Genomic DNA, 21,638 nt, shown 5'->3' on the forward strand with positions numbered 1-21,638 from the left:
GCCAAATGTGTTTTCTTACTTTTTTTTTTTTTTTAATCCATGAAGTCACTATTTCTAGCTGTAAGTTTGAAAAATTCTATCAGATCACCCTGAATCTTCAAATTATTTCATGGTAAAGCCTTAAAACCAGATTGGAACTCTCACATAAAATATGTTTTTCAATCTATCAAGGACTAGTTTCTCTGACCTGTAAAAAAGCAAATTCAAATATATGAACCTTTAGGTGTGATTGTTGGTTACTAGTAGTGACTTTGTTCCTTGAAACTTTATTTTCTGCAAAATATCCATTCATCTCCACAGATTCAGCCTTGGCATCATCAGTCCTATTGACAAACTGCCAGATGCTTTCCTGGGGTTGATCCTTGTAACACCACCACATGAAGTTTTTGGCCACCTGTTATTTGAAAGGATGGAACAACTGCTCAGCACATATAATAATATTCAAGCCTTATTGGCTATTCATACAAAGCGATTTTAAAGTAGCCAGGTTGAAATTATGTACTTATAAGAAATACAATAAAGAATAATACCTATTTTTGCAACCTCCCTTAGGACTAGTTCTCATGATGTGATAATGATTACAATTTAAGAAAGTATTAATTCTATGGCTTTTATCCACTACTAAAATTGCCCTAATATGCTTATTGATCCCCATGATCCGACTAAATTGTTATATTTATAGTGATGATATTTAAAATAAAATAAATGCACTAATACTATTTTGTTGAAGCTTTTAATTAATTTTGGTTGATAGGGCAACAAAGAATTTTTTTAATTCTATGACAGCACCTAATAACCAAAGTAGGCAGTTAGGCAATGTACACATCTCACATACATACACAGTGTAGTTACACAGAGATAAAGGATATAGATATATACATAAATACAAATACACACTTTTCATTTACAATCTAATTTAATCTTTACAACATCAAATGATAAGCAAGACAGTGCTTACCATATAGTAGCTTCATTTTAATTTTTTAAAAAATATGCCATTTCAGTAATGGTGTATAGGAGATAAGCAATGATGCAAAGAATAGCACCTTAGAAATTGTAATAGTAAAAAGTAGCCCTATAAATAATTACACTGGAACAGCAGGTTAAACCAGGACTTCCCAGGCAAATTAGAATGGATATGCACCATAATAATTAGTCCATTTATTTTTTTCAGAAGAAAAATAAAAGTATCAAGGCTTTTTACTCATTCTTAAAGAAAATAATGTATCCATAGGAATATTTTTGCATGCATTTTTTTATAGCACAAAAGTATGAATTGTTTCAGTTGTAAGATTTACCTTATGAAAACATATTTTTCAAAGAAATTTTAAGTGCCCAGCAATTACTAGGCACTGTGGCACATGCCTGTAAACCAAGCTACTGGGGTGGTTAAGACAGGAGGATTGTTTGAAACTAGGAGTTGGAGACCAGCCTGGACAAGAGAGTAAGACGTCATCTCAAAAAAAAAAAAAAAAGAAGAAGAAGAAGGAGGAGGAGGAGAAAGAAGAAGAAGAAGAGAAGAAGAAGGAGGAGGAGGAGGAGGAGGAGGAGGAGGAAAAGAACAAAAATTACATAGTGTCAGTCACTTTCAGCACACTACCAATTAAAAAAATTAGACAGCTGTAAAATCCAGTGGACTTAATGAACTAGTAAGCACTTTACTAGTCAGTTATGCTTAAAAACATCTTACCTCTTACCTTTTTAGTTTAATTCAATGGCTATTGTATCTACTTAAGAGTTCAATTTCAGATGCTGGATATGAATCATTTATTCAACTATTTCCTCTCACTGTTTTGATATTATCAACATTGATTAATGCAAAAGGACCATGATATTTCTAGGGCTTTGAAACTATAAAATTTGGTGATTCTTTTTCCTTTCTTCCTTCCTTTCTTCCTTTCTTCCTCTCACCTTTTAAGAAAGATAGTGCTTATCAATGAAGCCAGAGTTAGTTTCAATTTTATGATTTTCCTTTTAAGTTATTTAACAATATAAATTTGTCAATACTTAAATTTTTTTTCAGAAAAAGGTCTTTAGATATTTCCTCTGCCTTTTTTATGATTTGTTACTTCCCTAAATTGTACAGTTACTCAAGAAGTTTGGTTCTACATTTCTGACAAATTGATTCAAGTTCTCTCTCTGAATGCAAGTACAATTTGTGGTTGACTTCCTCTTAACTAGTTGGACAATCTAAATATTTATCCTCCATCTGTGGGTTTCATTACAGCATATTCATTTACCTTATGTGAATGATACTTCATGTAGAAAACCTTTTCCTGACCTGTCTGTTAGAATTTTCCTGCTCTTAGGAGCAGAACTAGGCTAGTTTGATGAAAGGTGATTGGCATTTGAAGACTATGGTACATATTGGGTGGTTGAGGGGTAGACTGAGTCAGGGAGATGCAGAGTAGATTCAAATGATTTAATATTTACTTATTTTCTTTATGTTCAGTTTTTCACATTATTCCAGTACTAGTTGGGAAAATATTTTAAAATATGTCAACTATTTCAACTAGTAAGCCAACAAAAACTGAAACCAAACAGATGGTTAAAGGAGAACCTTATTAAATGTTCTGGTGATTACAAGAATCATATATTGCTAAGGACACTGGATTAACATTCATTACAGGCTTCTAAGAAGTGATCACATCTGTAAAATAATATTTTTCATTAACGAAATAGTAGGGAAATTGTGCTCAATTGGTAATTCAGCTCAGTAATTATAATCTGATATGTCTCAGATGCCTATGTTAGAAATTTAACTCAATGCTTTTTAAATCTTATTTTAGTCAATACAGTTTTATAGTAATATACATTAAAAGGTTCCAGGAAAATTAGGCAAACAATATTTCTCAACTATGTATAATTTATTAATCCTGTTATAAGTTTAAATATACCACATATTTTGGTTCAAGGCAATAAATGCCTTGAAAAACTTGAAAAAATACTGTTGACCTTTCCTAAAATTTTTATTTCAGCTGCGAATGTGCATCTGGATGGACTGGACAAAACTGTAGTGAAGAAATAAATGAATGTGATTCTGACCCATGCATGAATGGAGCTCTTTGTCATGAATCTACCATCCCTGGGCAATTTGTATGTCTCTGCCCACCCTTTTATACTGGACAATTTTGCCATCAACACTCTAACCCCTGTGATCTACTCAATGAGTCTTGCAGAAACAATGCAACATGCTTGACTTCAGCAGATGGAAATCATCATTGCATTTGTAGAGAAGGTAAGACTTTTATATGTCTTAATGTTTATTTACTCACTTATTGTTCCTATGGAATGATGACTGGATAAGAATGTGGGAGAACAACCCTATAAGATATTTACTGTTCACTTATATAGGGTAATCTGGAGTTTTGGGCCCAAAGAACAAATAATTAATAACTTTATCTTTAAGGGACCCCTCTAAAGAGTTCCTTGGGGAATGGGGTCAGTATATGACTCAAAATTAGGACTAAAATTCAGGCATAAAAACATTGTAAAAAATACACCTAAAGATTTAACCTATAAAATCTTGGGAAAAGAGAGTAATGCTTTTTAACTCTTATTTTCCTTCCTCCCTTCTTCTCTCCCTCCCTTCTTTTCTTCCGCCCTTCATTTCTTCCTTCCTTCCTTCCTTCCTTCCTTCCTTCCTTCCTTCCTTCCTTCCTTCCTTCCTTCCTTTCATCCATCCTTCCTTTCTTCACTTTCTCTCCTTCAGGAATTATCTGAAGGAGAGATTGCTACCAGCCTGTCTTTCCTGAAGAGTCTTATAATAGTCTTGACAATAGCAATTGGTTAAAGATAAGAGCAGATATTCTATAAGATAGAATAACCAAATGATTCCATGTAACATTTGTTCCTAAGTTATCTAAAACTATCAAGTCTTCCTGCTTTGATGGCTTAGGTGCTATCCTGTGATTCTGGAGATCATTTTGTCCCAAAAGAGGGATCCCATGTAAGGAAGCATGGGTAGATTGAGGGGTTTTATTCGAGTTCCTGAATCAAGCCATACAGAAGACTGGTACTCCTGAGTTATTACCATCTTCACCAGGAACCCTTTTGCCATAAAACTAACACATGGAAGATTTTCAGAGTAACTGGAGCATGTCATTAACTAACGCAAAAAACATTCTGGTGGGGCACAGTGTCGCATGCCTGTAATCCCAGTGGCTCACAAGATTGAGGCAGGAAGATGGAGAATTCAAAGCCAGCCTCAGCAAAAGCAAGGAGTTAAGCAACTCAGAGAGACTCTGTTTCTAAATAAGATACAAAATAGGGCTGGGAATGGGGCTCAGTAGCCCAGTGCCCCTGAGTTCAATCCCTGGTACCACTCCTCCACCAAAAAAAAAAAAAAAAAAACCCATATTCTGTTTAGCAGTTTATGATATATTTTCTATTGTTCACCTATGAGTTCATATCTCTTTCCCTATCACTGACCCTTAATGGGGTCCTTAAAGATAAAGGCAGCAATTATTTATTATTCTGTTTTAAAAAGTCAGATTAGACTATAACAATGAATGAAATAGTTTATTTAACACTTTTTCCATTTGTTTTGAAAAACTCTTGAGAACTTCCTTAAGATATACATAATTGATTTTAAGGATATCAGAGGAAGACCTTGGAACTTTGTACATGACAGAAGCTTTTGGGCCCTATGAGGAACTGGATTTAGAAACTGAAAAGCTATAAATAATTTTTTTTTGGTTGATTTGTTTGTTTGGTTGGTTGGTTGGCTTTATTTTTAATGACAGAGGCTTTCAGGTGTGAGACAAAAACAACAAGATAGAGAAGAAAAAATACAAGGGGAACATTTAATGCTCAGAAAACCTCAATAATTAAGAAACTCATAATTAAAATAAAGAAATAAATTTCCATTTAAAGACTAAAAGTGAAAAATTTTGAGAAATTATTCAGTATCAAGGAAGAAGTCAATTTATTGGGGAGGATTTTTATATGGTACTTTATCCATCTTATTTTCTCAGAATACAAATATTAGATGAATGTTTACTAAGGAAAGGTATTATAATCACTCACTTTATTTTTCCCGAATCCTAATAGTTGTTCAATAATTAGAAATTTATAAATGCAGCTAATTATTTACATAATCATGTGAGATTTATTTAGTGCTCTTGGGTGAGGGGAAAATAAGTTCTGAGATATCATGAAAACTCATATCAAATTAGTAATAATACCTCCCATTCACCTGAGAAGACACAAAGATGTCTTGAGGAATTTAGATTTAATGATTTTAAGAAGTAAAATCCGTTTCATCCTCTCTTTGGGATTTCATCCTAAGACTTCCAGAGAAATATGCCTAAATTAGTCAACGTTTTGGACTGAGTGAGTTTCTCTAAATCACTCTAGAGCAGTCCTAACTACTCTAACAATGCCTATTTAATATTGACATTAGTGAATAAGAATAGATAATGGTCAGACAATGGGTCCCAATTAAGGTCTTATTCAAAGGGGGAGATAAACAGTAGAAATATTAATGGGGACCTCAAGGTGATTTTCAAATGTGAATGACCTTGAGACTCACCTGTAGAAACACTCCAGCCAATGCCTTTGTTCCCTGAGAGGCTGGAAAATGAAAGATGAGAGTTAACCCAAATTGAAGTTATTGGAAGGATTTAAACTCAGGCAAAATGACACAGCCAATACTTTTTCAATGCCTGTTTATCATAGATTTTGCTCCACACTCTACCCAGAACCATATAAGCTCCTAAGATAGCACATCAAAATGGGTTTTTCTGGTGTCCTGGCCCCCTCCCATATCTCAGGGTTCTGTCTCTTCTCACCTAAATAAATTCTATTCATTTACTCTTCCCTTATGTTTTTGTCCATGGATTTTATTCTTCAAATTTGCAAGACAAGAACCCAGAAGGGAACTGGTAAAGTAGGGAATCTAGTCTCATCTAAAACTGCAGTTTCATTAGTAATTCAAACTCTGGAATGAACAAAATTAAATACTAACATTGTTTAAAAAAAAAAAAAACCTTAGAAAACTAAAAATAAAAGTTATTCTATGAATTGCTTTTATAGGTTTTATTTAAGATCGGATGGGTCTACCTGAAAGCTCTCATTAATAATATAGGTTTTCTTAAAGAAAGGCTCAGATTCCATTTTAATAGGTATCAAAGTTAAAAGTATAAAGAAACATAAGGCCATAACTTCTACAGATATTGGATATGGAAGCCCTGTTGGATATTTTGCAAATTGTTGGTGTGTCAACTGACAAGAAAATGACAGGACATGGGGTCAGGGAAACACCTGAAACTTAAGGGTTCCTGAATTTCTACTCACAATTTTTCATCCGTCTACAGGTATAGATTTTATCACCATTTAACATAAGCATACATAAAATTCCAGTTTAGAGTAGTTATATGACTACATGTAGAAAACTCAATTATAACTGGCATTCAAATCTACCCTGAAGGACCAGCAAGTAGAATTCCTTTGAATTTATGTCAAACTTACTCCTCAGGAGGTAAACTATTTTGGTTGGTTTGACAAAAAAGTTATAGTGAAAATAATCTAATTCTTTTTCATGCAAAGTGAGCTTCTTAAAAAATTAGAGAGATAATAAAAATACCAGAAATGTTGTGAACATGTTTTGCTAGAGAAAGTCAAGGCAATGCTTCTGTCTTTTGATTAGAACTAAGGTGAGTTAATCTGATCTCTAAGCATAGTGAGTATTTTGTAGTGGAAAATAGGTAGGCAAAGAATGCAGCAGTAATAACTTAATACAGGTTTGTTTTATATATTATGGTATTTGAAGAAATTTCTGTGATTGAAAAGAATCAGTTTTTTTATTAAATAAAATATAGTAGATATAAAAGCAAATACAATTATGTAAGATTCCTAGAAACAAATGGGGTTTATTTTTGACATAGTAATAGTGTAAGTTTAGGTTATTTAGTGTGCAATTAGTTTATGCACGTAAAAATTTATTTTATAGTATACAGAATTTCTTTTCCTTCTAAAAATTTTTCTCTGAATATAACATGCATCTGTGTTGCAACAACCTGTGGGTAGCATACTGAAAATATAAAAATATTATTATTTATTAACTGACTCAACAAACCTTGGTCTCTTATAATGTGTCAGTTCTTGATAAAGGTTCTAGAGAAATAAAGTGTGGAAAAGACATATCCTCAAGAAATGTAAAGTTTAAGAAAGAGATATACAAGTTAACTAATCTAAAGTACAAACCAATAAGAGGTTCCACAATTATGGCAGAACAATACACAAGGAGAATTTGAAGATAAGTGCATAGCTATTATCCTGTTCACTGTGACAAACTCTGAGTTATGCACTTTCTATGATTTAAATGTGCTCCCAAAATTATGTGTTGGAAACTGAGTCCCCAGTGCAATAGTATTGAGACATGGTTGGGTTCCAAAGACTCCACCTTTATGAATGGATTAATGCTACTCTCACAGGAGTGGATGAGCTATTGCAGGAGTGGGTTTCTGAGGATTTGATCTCCTTCTCTCTATTTCTCTGTCTCTCTCTCTCTGTCTCTCTGTCTGTCTGTCTCTCTCTCTCTCTTTCTCTCTCTTGCTTGTGCATACACAGTGCCCTTCAGTTGTTCTGCTTCTGCCATAGGTTAATGCAGCAAGAAGGACCTAGCCATATGCAAACCTTTCCAACCTCCAGAACTGTAAGAAATACATCTATTCTTTATAAATAACCCAGTTTCAGGTATTCTGTTACAGCACCACAAAAAGGCCTAAGTATTTCTAGATGATTTCTAAATTGCTTTCCACAAAGTGAAACCTCAATAATGACGTGTTACCACATCAATGACATACTCATTAAGCCCTCCTCATTCTGTGTTTTATTCCTCACTCCCTTTTAACTACCTTATTGGAATACATACCATGATATGCTCTTGTTTTTCCCCTTTTATTTTCATTTTGAATTATTCCATCTAGTACTTCTTCTAAAGTGAGAAGGAAGTGTAGTCCAGGATGATAAAATGCTTCTTTAACATCTTTTCTATGAAAATCTTCCTTGTTAATGCACTTCCTTCCATATCATCTCTTCTACATAATCAAATGCAAAATCCTGAAATTTTTAGAAAGACTATATTAAGTGATTTGTTAAATGATATGTGTAATCTAAATTGATGAAGATCTTATATTTTAGTAGCAACCTTGTTAAGTAATTTGAAATGTTTTGGAGGAGTTGGAAAGTATAAAAATGTTGTTTTATTATTTTGGTACTTGGCTACATTTCTAACCCTTTTAATGTTTAATTTTGAGACTGGGTCTCATTAAGTTGCTGAGACTGGACTTGAACTTGGGATCCTCCTGCCTGAGCCTCCTGAGTCACTGGGTTTATTACGTATTAACCATTCCTTTGCATTTGCTGTAGCAAAACACAGGCAAGATGTTTAAAAAACAAGATGAAGATAATATTTATTTGTTCACTGGAGAATGCCTTGTTTTTTGTACACATCAAGAACCTTATTGCAGTTTAACTGAGTCAGCCAAATAGTTCTGGATAAGGAGAAATAACAGGAACAGCAAGGAAATAATTCACTGTACTTTCTATTTGGAGAATCTTTTAGCTCTAGTTGCGTATATTCAAAACAAGTACTCTTTTCACAAACAAATATCAAGTTTTAATACTATGGATTATTAAATGTGTAGTTTGAGACTAAGTATGTACAAATCTCATACTTTTAAACTCCCTAAAAATTGAGCTTTCTTAGTAAAGCTTTGGCTCATTTTGAATGCAGTCCATATTTACTTACGTTTTCTCCAAATGTCTACTGTATTTCAGCAATCTCACTTTCTCTAGTCCACTGACATGTTATCAGTTGGTAAAAAAGCTCCATCTAGGAAATGTTGAGCTTAACGAATAAAGCAAAAACATGGAAAACAGGTTATCCTGTGAGCTATCCATGACCCAAGTACTGAGTGTTCTGATTCATCAGTCTTATTGAGATCTGAAGGATTACTGGCACTTCTTAGCCAGTCAGTGCCCCTGAGCTCTAGTGCCTAAAAATAATAATAATAATAATAATAATAATAATAATAATAATAATTCTAAGAAACACTCTAAGTGTCAGAATGCCCTGCCTCCCAGAGTAAACTAAACTTGCTGAAAGGAGGGATGCTGAAGTGAATCCGACTTTCTAAATCTTACAACATGTAAAAAAAATTCTAACTATAATAAAATACTTAAAGAGTTGAACATCCTCAGAAAATAGAAGGACTTTATATCTACTATGACATTTACAACTTAGATATAAAAAACAGGTGATTGCAGAATGGTGAAGTTGTTGCAATAATAACTTACTCACCTAAAAGAGGAGAACTATTTTAAGCAGGAAAAATTCATTTTAATTTTGTTTTGGTGCTAAAGATACAATATCTAGCACATTAATGAATTACAAGCATATAACTTCAAAGGTTTAATATAAAGGCTTTGAAAGTTAAGAAACATTGTCCTGAAGGCTACCTAATGCCATAAGTACTCCTTCTTTTCTACAATTGGTGTTTCTTGAAGTATCTTCATTCTAACCTTCTGCTTTTAACCCTCATCATCTTTACAATTGAAGTAAATTTCTTTTAGATATCAGAGTTGTTTCTTGTATTTTATTTAATCTCTTTTTGCCTTTTTATTGATATGTTTAAAATTATATTTAATGTGATTATTATTATGTGTAGCTTTAAGTTAGCCATCTTGACATTGGATTTCTCTTTGGCTGTAACTGTATTAAGTTTCTTTTCCCCTTTTGTGTTGTTTTGATTAAGTAATTTTTAATTTTCCATATTATCTGCTCTGTAAAGAGGCAGTCAGAATTTACAAGATATCATACCGTCCTCCCTGATCAATTCTAATGGGAGGCAGGTTTGGAGTTTTATCAGCTGACAGACACCACAAAGCTTCAAAGAGAGTGGCGATGACTTGTGGTATGTTATTATTTGAAAATACAAAATAGGTCTATTCCATGTTCCATCAAGAGAATCTGAGAAAGTTCTGAGGGACATTTTCAGCAGTAGGTGCTAATTCTGTCATGTCAGGATATAGAGGTAGAGATGAAGGAAGTTGTGCTGTATCTTTCACATGCCAACATTACTGATAATCTGAAGCTTTGAATATGGAGTGGTAGTTGTGATAGAAACAGAAGCTATAAGAAAAGAAACAAGAATGGGTGTTATGAGAGGAAAGCAGTCACTCATGCTTAGCTAGACTATGTTCTCCTTCAGAAACTGTATCTCCATTTCAACTCTAGTCTACGTATATGAGAGCAATAGTTTCCTTAAGTAACTTGAGGGAGCCTCTCTTTCTCAAACTAAATGAGTCTCATTGAATATTGACATTTATGTTACCACAATTATTCAGTCCTAATTTTATCATTGGAAAAGCAAGAGAAAGGAAAATCATCTTGTTTCTTATATTTTTAAAGTCAGTATAGAAAAAAAATATTTAAAAAATTAGAATAATTATGCATTTTGTTATACTTGGCTACCATCAGCCATGTAAATAATTGTTTAAATGGTCATTGTGAATAATAAAATACTTAATTATAGTTTAAAAAGGGATAGGCTATGGACTTTTTTCTGATATAGATGTATTCCAATCATTATAATTGCCTCTCTTATTAGTCTACATAACTTTCCATAACTTTCATTTTTAATATAACTGGCAAGTGTTTAAATGGATGACTGATTATGTAGCTATGAATCACAATAATTTGTTTTCTTTGAATCACTTGGAAGTGAAAGGCAATTAAATAATTTGCCACATCTGCTAACTGTCTTGAATAAATTTGATCATTGAAGCTCAATTTTACTTGAAGATTGGTCATCAAATTAACTCATTTGCTTTCCAGATCATTTCAGTTCTTCTTGTTCAAACATTTAAATACCTTATAAAACAATAGCGACATCTGCCATGACTACACTTCCAGGAGATTAAGGAGAGCATCTTCTTTTGATTCTTCTGTTTGATCTCATTAATCTAGACTGTGGTATAATTTTATTCATATATTATCTTGAGAGGTGTTTAAGAAGTCTGAGGTAAGGTAGTTTCTTCTACTTCTTTTAAATCTTCATTATGAACATGTTGCCTGGATTCCTGTCCCCTGATTCTGAGCTTCACTATCTATTGCAACGATTGCTCATCCATACCCAACTCATCTCTCCTTTAGGATTTGAAGGTGAACACTGTGAAATTGACAAGAATGAGTGTCTCTCCCTTCCCTGCCAGAATTATGGTGACTGTGAAGATGAGGTCAATAATTTCAGGTAGAGAAAAACAAAAAAATCTAGATGTCTGTTTAGGTATCTGAATACATCTGAATAAATGTTCAGAATTTCAACTAACAAATTAAGCACCATATGTGACTATTAAAAATTAGCTATGCTACAATTAATTGAAGTTTCAATTCTTCCTACTTATAGTAATAATGTTATTAAAGTTTTTGTTGTTTTAAAGATGTGTTTGCAGGCCTGGGTTTTCTGGACCTCTATGCGAAACAGAAATTAATGAATGCTCCTCTAAACCTTGCAAAAATAATGGAATATGTGTGGATCTTGAAAACAGGTTAGAGACTACTTTTGTATTAAATCAACGATTTCATGTATGCAATTTAACATATAATGAAATGAGTGTACATATACCCATTATGTAACTTAGCAAGTTGAACTTTACTGAGTCCTTTGTGTTTATCACTAAGTACAACCTCCTCCATCTTACCCAATTAAGTATTAAATAACCCGATATTAAATAACCTGAATTTGTGTTTATCCCTTTTCCTTCAATTTACTGTGTTAATTATTTGTCTGTAATCCTTTAAATTTGGGGTTTAATGTTATGTGTTTAATATTATGTGTTATTCTAAGTTGTATCAATTGAAACATTGTTGAATCTTAGGTTGGCATTTCTACCTTTGGAAATTATGTTTATTTTTTCTATATGATTTTGAAAATGAAATATTAACACTCTCAACAACATTGAATAATGTACTCAGTAGCATCGTGTAAGAGTTCTAGTTGGTCCAAGTACTGTAAGTAAAATTATATCTCATTTTGGTTTCTTCCTGCATTCCCATAGCAAAGTTATATATATTACATTTTGATTCATTGTACACAAATGGGGTACAACTTTTCATTTCTCTGGATGTATACCATATAGTCACACCATTCATGTAATCTTACATGTACATAGGGTACATTTTGGAGATATTTTATTTTATTTTCTAGAAATGACTAAGTATATCATTTTTCCATAAGTGTTCTCTTTTGGTAAACTGATATGCATCTTTATACATATAAGTACTAATAATTTTGTCAGTGTTATGTATTGAATATATTATCTACAGACTGAAATAGATGTTTTACCTTCTTTATAAGTCTAGTGCTAAAACATAATTTTAATGTATTTAAATCACTTGTTTTCTCTGTGTATGAGTTGTATTCTTTATCTTGTTAAATGTTTTCTCTAAGACAAGAAGATGTTGTCTTATATTCCATCGAAGATATTTATAGTTCTGCCCTTTATATGCAAATCTCAATCTATCAGGAATACTGTGTGTGTGTGTGAAAATGTATTGTATGAGGTAGGAACTTAAGTTCATTTTCCATATGAATAAACAATTATGTCTGCCACATGAAGGATAAGTCCATCTTTTACTGACCAATATGCAACACCTTCTTGGTAGCTATTCACGTTTCCACATATAAATGTCTATTTCTCTATCTCAATCTGATTGCTTTAGTTTAACTCTTCATCCATGTGCAAGTGCCATAATTCTTGGTTACTTAACTTTGATATATCTCAGTACTAGTAGAGCAGAATATCTCATCTACTGAATCTTCTTCAGGAAGGTTTATTACCTTTAACAATTTTTTCTGTTATACTCAATTATCTTCTGCAATAATATATATCCAAACAAGCAAACTAAGACTGGGAAAATTTTTATTGGAATTTACTTGACTTTGGAAATCAATTTGAGCACAATTGATACATCTTTATTTAGTTAGTTTTTTATGGTATTTTAATAAAAGCACTCAGATTCAAATAGAGATTCACTGAATATGATACAAACAAAATCATTTTCCAGATTACAGTTGGACTTAATAGCAGGGTTTCTGTCCTGGATGCTCTTCAGAAAACTAAAAGTAAAGCTACAAATGATCCAGGTTCTCACTACATATTCAAAGCAATGCAAATCAGTGTGGTGATGAAATACCTACACCCCTATATTTATTGCAACACTATTCACAATAGCTAAAAAATGACATCGATCTAAGTTTCTACTAGTGTGAATGAAAGAAAAATAAAAATGCATATATACACACTTGAACACTATTCGACCATAACATGAATGAAATTCTATTTGCAAAAACATCAGTGGAACTGTAGAATATCATGTAAAGTGAGATAAGCCAAACACAGAAAAGACAAATATCAGGGGCCTTACTCATTACTGGAGCTAAAGAGTATATTTTTAAATAACTCAGCTTTCCAGAAATATAAGAATAATTCCTTTACTTACTAATTCTTCCCTCATATGGAATAAGATAAAAATAATATACAAGAAAAATATATTTTATGTACATATAATCATGTAATATAATGTATGTAATATAATCGTGCTTTAGGGCTTAAAAATTATATGATTATCTTACATTTTAATATCATCTTTCATTGTGGCAATATTACTTCAGATAATTTTTTTCTTTTTTCCATATTTTTATTAGTGCATTACAGTTGTGCATAATGGTGGGATTTGTTGTTACGTATTCATTCAAGCACACAATATAACAATATAGTTTGACCAATATCACTTCCCAGTATTTCTCCTTACCCTCCCCTCCTCCATCCCCTTGGTCCCTTTCCTTTACACTACTGATCTCCCTTTGATTTTCATGAAATCTCCCCAATTTCTTTTCCTTTTTTCTCTTTAGCTTTCACATATGAGAGAAAATATACATCCCTTGACCTAAGTTTGATTTATTTCACTTAACATGATATTCTCAAGTTCCGTCCATTTTCCTGCAAATGATATTTCATTTTTGTTTATGACCAACTAAAACAATCATATATTTTTTTCTTTTTTTATGCATTTGATATATCCACTCATGGACACCAAGACTGATTCCATAGCTTGGTTATTGTGAATTATGCTGCTATAAACATGGCAATTCTTTAGGATAAATACCAAGGAATGGTATAGCAGGGTCATGTGTGGTTTCATTTCTAGTCTTTTGAGGAAGCGCCATACTGATTTCCACAGTGTTGTAACTAATTTCCAATCCCACCAATGGTGTAAAAGTGTTTCTTTTTCTCCACATCCACTCCAGAATTTGCCACCAGGATGGGCTAATGTGTGAATTAAAAAAAAATTATTTCATTAAGAAATTTGTTTTGGTACCAGGGATTGAACGCAGAGGCACTTAACCACTGTGCCACATCCCAGCCCTTTTTATTTTTAGTTTTGAGACAGGGTCTCGCTAAGTTGCTTAGAGCCTTGCTAAGTTGCAGAGGCTGGCTTCAACCTTGACTCAGCCTCTCAAGACATTTGGATAACAGGCATATGCCATTGTGCCTGGTCAATAATTTAAAAAGGCAAAATAATTGTTTTAAAATTTAGTTAATTATACATCCATTCATTTCTATTTACCCATGTCTTCCTTGATAGTGGAAATGTTTATCATTATTTTTTAAATATATTTTTTAGTTGTAAATGTACACTTTTATTTTTTACTTATTTTTTATTTGGTACAGAGGATTGAACCCAGTGCCTTATGCTTGCTAGGCAAATGCTCTACCACTGGCTACAACTCCATCCTGTGTTTCTCATTATTGCTTTATGGATCTACTGTGTTCCTAAAAAGCTCAGATTATATTTTAAAACTCAATCATCAAACACCAAAACCCCACAAATAACCCAATTATTAAATAGACAAATTATCTTCTCAAAAAAAATGCAAATGGTCAACAAATATATGAAAAAATGTTCAATATCATTAGCAATTAGGGAAATGAAAATCAAAACTACACTGAGATTTCATCTCACACCAGTCAGAATTGCAGTCATCAAGAATACAAATAATAATACATACTTCAGATAAATTATATTTACTCTTCCTTATCTCTATTTTAATGCATTGAATTTTCTTCAGAACTCATTTGTTAAAATGCATTTCAGTAATGGAAAAGTATCTTGAAAATGCATCTGAAAGCATACAAAAGTATGTTTGAAAAAACATATTTATCCAATTAAAAGTAAAACAAAGATTTTTAATGCTTTGACACAAGATTTAAGTTTAATTCTACCAGAAGTTTTCAAGTAAAAGTCATGCATTTAAATTTGAATTTTAATTTCATCAAAAATAAATATTTTGTGGGTTTTCAAGATGGCGGACTAGAGGGCGGCTGCATTTCACATTGCTCCAGGACGCAAGTTTCAAAAGAGGAGATAGTGAGAGACTTGGGACCAACTCAAAGCCGCCGGGTGAGTCTCTCCCATTGGGGAGGCGTCCCGGATGGGGCGGTAGCCCCAGAACACAGGGAACTTTGTGAAGTAGAATTGCGCGGTGAGACACCCCTCCCCCCGCTGGAGCGGTAAACACGGACAACTGGGATCATCGTAGAGGAGGCGGATCAGCACAGCGCTTGGACTCGGACCAACCACTGGGGCTCCAGGCGGCTGCCTGAGGAGGAGCTGCGTGGCGAGCTGTTTGAACTCAGAACAACTGCTCCTGAACACCAGTGGCCTGCCTGGAGGAGGAGCGCGGTGGGTTGCTTGGTCTAGGAGTGACTACATCAGAGCTACAGGCGACTGCCAGAGGAGGAGCTGTGTGGCAAGCTGTTTGAACTCAGAACGACCGCTCCTGAACACCGGGGCGTTGCCCGGAGGAAGAGGAGAAGTGCGGCGGGTTGCTTGGTCTAGGAGTGACTGAATCAGAGCCACAGGCGGTTGCCAGAGGAGGAGGCGAGTGGTGAGTTGATTGGACTAAAAGCGACCGCTCCTGAACACCGGTGGCCTGCCTGGAGGAGGAGCACGGTGGGTCACTTAGTCTCGGAGCCACCGCTCCTGAACACCCGGGGGGCTACCCCGAGGAGGAGGAGGGAGAACAGGGTGGGTCACTTGGACTTGGAGTGTCTGCCTAGGGCTACAGGAGGTTGGCGGGAAGAGGAGATGCAAAGTGAGTTGCTTGGACTCCTAGTGACTGCGTCGGAAACCGGGCGGCTGTCCGGAGGAGGAGGTGTGTGGCGGGTCTCTGGGTCTTGGAGCTATTGTATAGGGCTCCAGGTGGTGACTCAGAGGAGGGGCCGAATAGCCAGGCGATTAGGTGCAGAGCAGGGTCCCAGGATCTAGGCGGCTTCTTGCTGGAAGAGTCACACAGAGACACGCCTAGGGGCAGAGCGAAGTTTCCAGGACTGCAGGCAGATTCACTGGGAGAGGCAGCCTAAGGAGACTCGCCTGTGAAGGGTGAGGCTCCCAGGCCCAGGAGGTAGGGCCGGGCCTCTGGGAACGTTGCAGAGGAAGACAGCCCAGCCCAGGCGGTAGTTGTAGATTGAGGGGAATCTCTAGGAGGGGAACTGACCAGCAAGACGTCCCCACCAGGTGAGTCTTCCCTGCTGGGTGAGGTTTTCCCATAGGGACGGTAAAACCAGAGACACAGGCACAAACAGGCCTTGCCTCAGTCCACAGCCTGGTTCCCAGTTGGATGACCATTGGTCAACAAGTGGAGGCACCTCTGCCCACTAGCAGGGAATATACCCCACCTGAGGGTCACCACCCCTAGAGAGGCAGCTTCTTCATGGAGCTCCGCATTATCAACTTCCTCCAAGACTTCAGGCTACTGAAGGATAAGAGGGGATATACTAGCAATCTTCAGGGACATTATAAGTCGATAGAGGAAATCTGCAATATCTTAATGACCCACTGGTTCCTGAACAATATGAGAAAACAAGGGAAGAAAATGCCCCAAACAAATCTAGATGTTACATCAATAGAATCCAATGACAGCATGGCAGAAGAAATGACAGAAAGGGAGTTCAGAATGTACATAATTAAAATGATTAGGGAAGCAAACGATGAGATGAAAGAGCAAATGCAGGCATTGAATGATCTCACCAATCGACAGTTAACAGAGCAAATTCAGGAAGCAAAAGATCATTTCAATAAAGAGTTAGAGATACTGAAAAAAAACCAAACAGAAATCCTTGAAATGAAGGACACAATAAACCAAATTAAGAACTCCATAGAAAACATAACCAATAGGATAGAACAGCTGGAAGACAGAACTTCAGATATTGAAGACAAAATATTTAACCTCGAAAACAAAGTTGAACAAACAGAGAAGATGGTGAGAAATCATGAACAGAATCTGCAAGAACTATGGGATATCATGAAAAGGCCAAATTTGAGAATTATTGGGATTGAGGAAGGCTTAGAGAAACAAACCAAAGGAATGAACAATCTATTCAATGCAATAATATCAGAAAATTTCCCAAATCTGAAGAATGAAATGGAAAATCAAGTTCAAGAGGCTTATAGGACTCCAAATACACAAAATTACAACAGACCCACACCAAGGCACATTATAATGAAAATACCGAACATACAAAATAAAGACAGAATTTTAAAGGCTGTGAGAGAAAAGAACCAAATTACATTCAGGGGGAAACCAATACAGATATCAGCAGATTTTTCAATCCAGACCCTAAAAGCTAGAAGGGCCTGGAACAACATTTTTCAAGCTCTGAAAGAAAATGGATGCCAACCAAGAATCTTATACCCAGCAAAACTTACCTTCCAATTTGACGATGAAATAAAATCTTTCCACAATAAACAAAAGCTAAAAGAATTTACAAAAAGAAAGCCAGCATTACAGAACATTCTCGGCAAAATATTTCATGAGGAAGAAATAAAAAACAAAGAAGCAAATCAGCAAAGGGAGGAATTACCCTAAAGGAACTGTCAAATAAAGGAGGAACCAAGATGTGTTAAAAAATAAATAAATAAATAAATAAAATTTTAAATATGAACCAAATGACCGGGAATACAAATCATATCTCAATAATAACCCTGAATGTTAATGGCCTGAATTCATCAATCAAAAGACATAGACTGGCAGATTGGATTAAAAAGAAAGATCCAACAATATGTTGCCTGCAAGAGACTCACCTCATAGAAAGAGATACCCATAGACTAAAGGTGAAAGGATGGGGAAAAACATACCATGCACATGGACTCAGCAAAAAAGCTGGAGTATCCATTCTCATTTCAGATAATGTGGACTTCAAGCCAATGTTAGTCAGAAGGGATAAAGAAGGACATTTCATACTGCTTAAGGGAACCATAAATCAGCAAGACATAACAATCATAAATATCTATGCCCCAAACAGTGGCTCACCCATGTATGTCAAACAAATCCTTCTCAATTTTAGAAACCAAATAGACCGTAACACAATAATACTAGGTGATTTTAACACGCCTCTCTCACCACTGGACAGATCTTCCAAACAAAAATTGAACAAAGAAACCATAGATCTCAATAACACAATCAATAATTTAGACTTAACAGACATTTATAGAATATACCATCCAACCAAGAGCGAATACACTTTCTTCTCAGCAGCACATGGATCCTTCTCTAAAATAGACCATATATTATGCCACAAAGCTAATGTCAGCAAATACAAGAAGATAGAGACACTACCTTGTATTCTATCAGATCATAATGGATTGAAGTTAGAAATAAATGAAAGAGTAAAAAACAGAAACTACTCCAACACCTGGAGATTAAACAATATGCTACTATATGATGAATGGATAACAGAAGATATTAGGAAGGAAATTAAAAAATTCTTAGAGGTAAATGAGAACAAAGAAACATCATATCAAAATCTCTGGGACACTATGAAAGCATACTTAGAGGAAAATTTATTTCATGGAGCGCATTTCATAAAAGAAGTAAAACTCAACAAATAAACGACCTAACACTACAGCTCAAAGCCCTAGAAAAAGAAGAACAGACCAACACCAAAAGTAGTAGAAGACAGGAAATAGTTAAACTGAGAGCTGAAATCAATGAAATTGAAACAAAAGAAACAATACAAAAAATTGACAAAATAAATAGTTGGTTCTTCGAAAAAATAAACAAAATTGATAAAACTTTAGCCACACTAACAAAGAGAAGACGAGAGAAAACCCAAATCACTAAAATTCGGAATGAACAAGGAAATATCACAACAGACACGACTGAAATACAAAACATAATTAGAAGCTATTTTGAAAATCTATACTCCAACAAAATAGAAAATTTCGAAGACATCAACAGGTTTCTAGAGACATATGAATTGCCTAAACTGAACAAGGAAGACAAACACAATTTAAATAGACCAATTTCAAGTAATGAAATAGAAGAAGTCATCAAAAGCCTACCAACAAAGAAAAGTCCAGGACCAGATGGGTTCTCAGCTGAGTTCTACAAAACCTTTAAAGAAGAGCTCATTCCAATACTTCTCAAAGTATTCCATAAAATAGAAGAGCAGGGAACCCTCCCAAACTCATTCTATGAAGCCAATATTACCATGATACCTAAACCAGACAGAGACACATCGAGGAAAGAAAATTTCAGACCAATATCCTTAATGAACATCAACGCAAAAATTCTCAACAAAATTTTAGCAAATCGCATACAAAAACATATTAAAAAGATAGTGCACCATGATCAAGTGGGTTTCATCCCCGGGATGCAAAGTTGGTTCAACATCAGGAAATCAATAAATGTAATTCACCATATCAATAGACTTAAAGTCAAGAATCACATGATTATTTCAATAGATGCAGAGAAAGCATTTGATAAAATACAGCACCCCTTCATGCTCAAAACACTAGAAAAAATAGGGATAGTGGGAACATTCCTTAACATTGTAAAGGCCATCTATGCTAAGCCCACGGCTAATATCATTCTAAATGGTGAAAAACTGAAAGCATTCCCCCTAAAAACTGGAACAAGGCAGGGATGCCCTCTTTCACCATTTCTTTTCAATATTGTCCTTGAAACTCTAGCCAGAGCAATTAGACAGACCAAAGAAATTAAAGGGATACGTATAGGAAAAGAAGAACTCAAACTATCCCTATTTGCTGATGATATGATGGTATACTTAGAGGAACCAGGAAATTCCACCAGAAAACTCTTATATCTCATAAGTGAATTCAGTAAAGTAGTGGGATATAAGATCAATGCACATAAATCTAAGGCATTTTTATACATAAGCGATGAATCTTCAGAAAGAGAAATTAGGAAAACTACCCCATTCACAATAGCATCGAAAAAAATAAAATACTTGGGAATCAATCTCACAAAAGAGGTGAAAGACCTCTACAATGAGAACTACAGAACACTAAAGAAAGAAATTAAAGAAAACCTTAGAAGATGGAAAGATCTCCCATGTTCTTGGATAGGAAGAATTAATATTGTCAAAATGGCCATACTACCAAAAGTTCTATACAGATTCAATGCAATTCCAATTAAAATCCCAATGATGTACCTTACAGAAATAGAGCAAGAAATTATGAAATTCAACTGGAAGAATAAAAAACCCAGAATAGCTAAAGCAATCCTTGGCAGAAAGAGTGAAGCAGGGTGTATCGCAATACCAGATCTTCAACTCTACTACAAAGCAATAGTAACAAAAACGGCATGGTATTGGTATCAAAATAGAAAGGTGGATCAATGGTACAGAATAGAGGACATGGACACAAACCCAAATAAATACAATTTTCTCATACTAGACAAAGTGGTCAAAAATATGCAATGGAGAAAAGATAGCCTCTTCAACAAATGGTGCTGGGAGAATTGGAAATCCATATGCAACAGAATGAAACTAAACCCATATCTCTCACCATGCACGAAACTAAACTCAAAATGGATTAAGGATCTCGGAATCAGACCAGAGACCTTGCATCTTATAGAAGAAAAAGTAGGTCCAGAGCTTCAACATGTCAGCTTAGGACCAGACTTCCTCAACAGGACTCCCATAGCACAAGAAATAAAAGCAAGAATCAATAACTGGGATAGATTCAAACTAAAAAGCTTTCTCTCAGCAAAGGAAACTATCAGCAATGCGAAGAAAGAGCCTACAGAGTGGGAGAAAATCTTTGCCAATCATACTTCAGATAGAGCACTAATATCCAGAATCTATAAAGAACTCAAAAAACTCTACACCAAGAATGCAAATAATTCATTCGACAAATGGGCTAAGGAAATGAAAAGACACTTCACAGAAGAAGATCTACAAGCAATCAACAAACATATGGAAAAATGTTCAACATCTCTAGTAATAAGAGAAATGCAAATCAAAACCACCCTAAGATTCCATCTCACCCCAATTAGAATGGCGATTATCAAGAATACAAGCAACAACAGGTGTTGGCGAGGATGTGGGGAGAAAGGTACACTCATACATTGCTGGTGGGGCTGCAAATTAGTGCAGCCACTCTGGAAAACAGTGTGGAGACTTCTTAGAAAACTTGGAATGGAACCACCATTTGACCCAGCTATCCCACTCCTTGGCCTATACCCAAAGGACTTAAAATCAGCATACTACAGAGATACAGCCACATCAATGTTCATAGCTGCTCAGTTCACAATAGCCAGATT

General features: G+C 34.8%; 1 protein-coding gene across 1 annotated transcript in view; it reads left to right on the forward strand.

The window, feature by feature from the left end:
• Positions 1-21,638, forward strand: part of Eys (eyes shut homolog) — a 1,705,088-nt gene that overhangs the window by 567,054 nt on the left and 1,116,396 nt on the right. The window contains 3 exon segments of the mRNA XM_047559194.1: positions 2,979-3,238; positions 11,162-11,258; positions 11,449-11,556. Of these exon segments, the coding sequence (XP_047415150.1) occupies positions 2,979-3,238; positions 11,162-11,258; positions 11,449-11,556 (465 nt within the window).

This window comes from Sciurus carolinensis, chromosome 7 (genome assembly GCF_902686445.1).
Source record: "Sciurus carolinensis chromosome 7, mSciCar1.2, whole genome shotgun sequence".
NCBI lineage: Eukaryota > Metazoa > Chordata > Mammalia > Rodentia > Sciuridae > Sciurus > Sciurus carolinensis.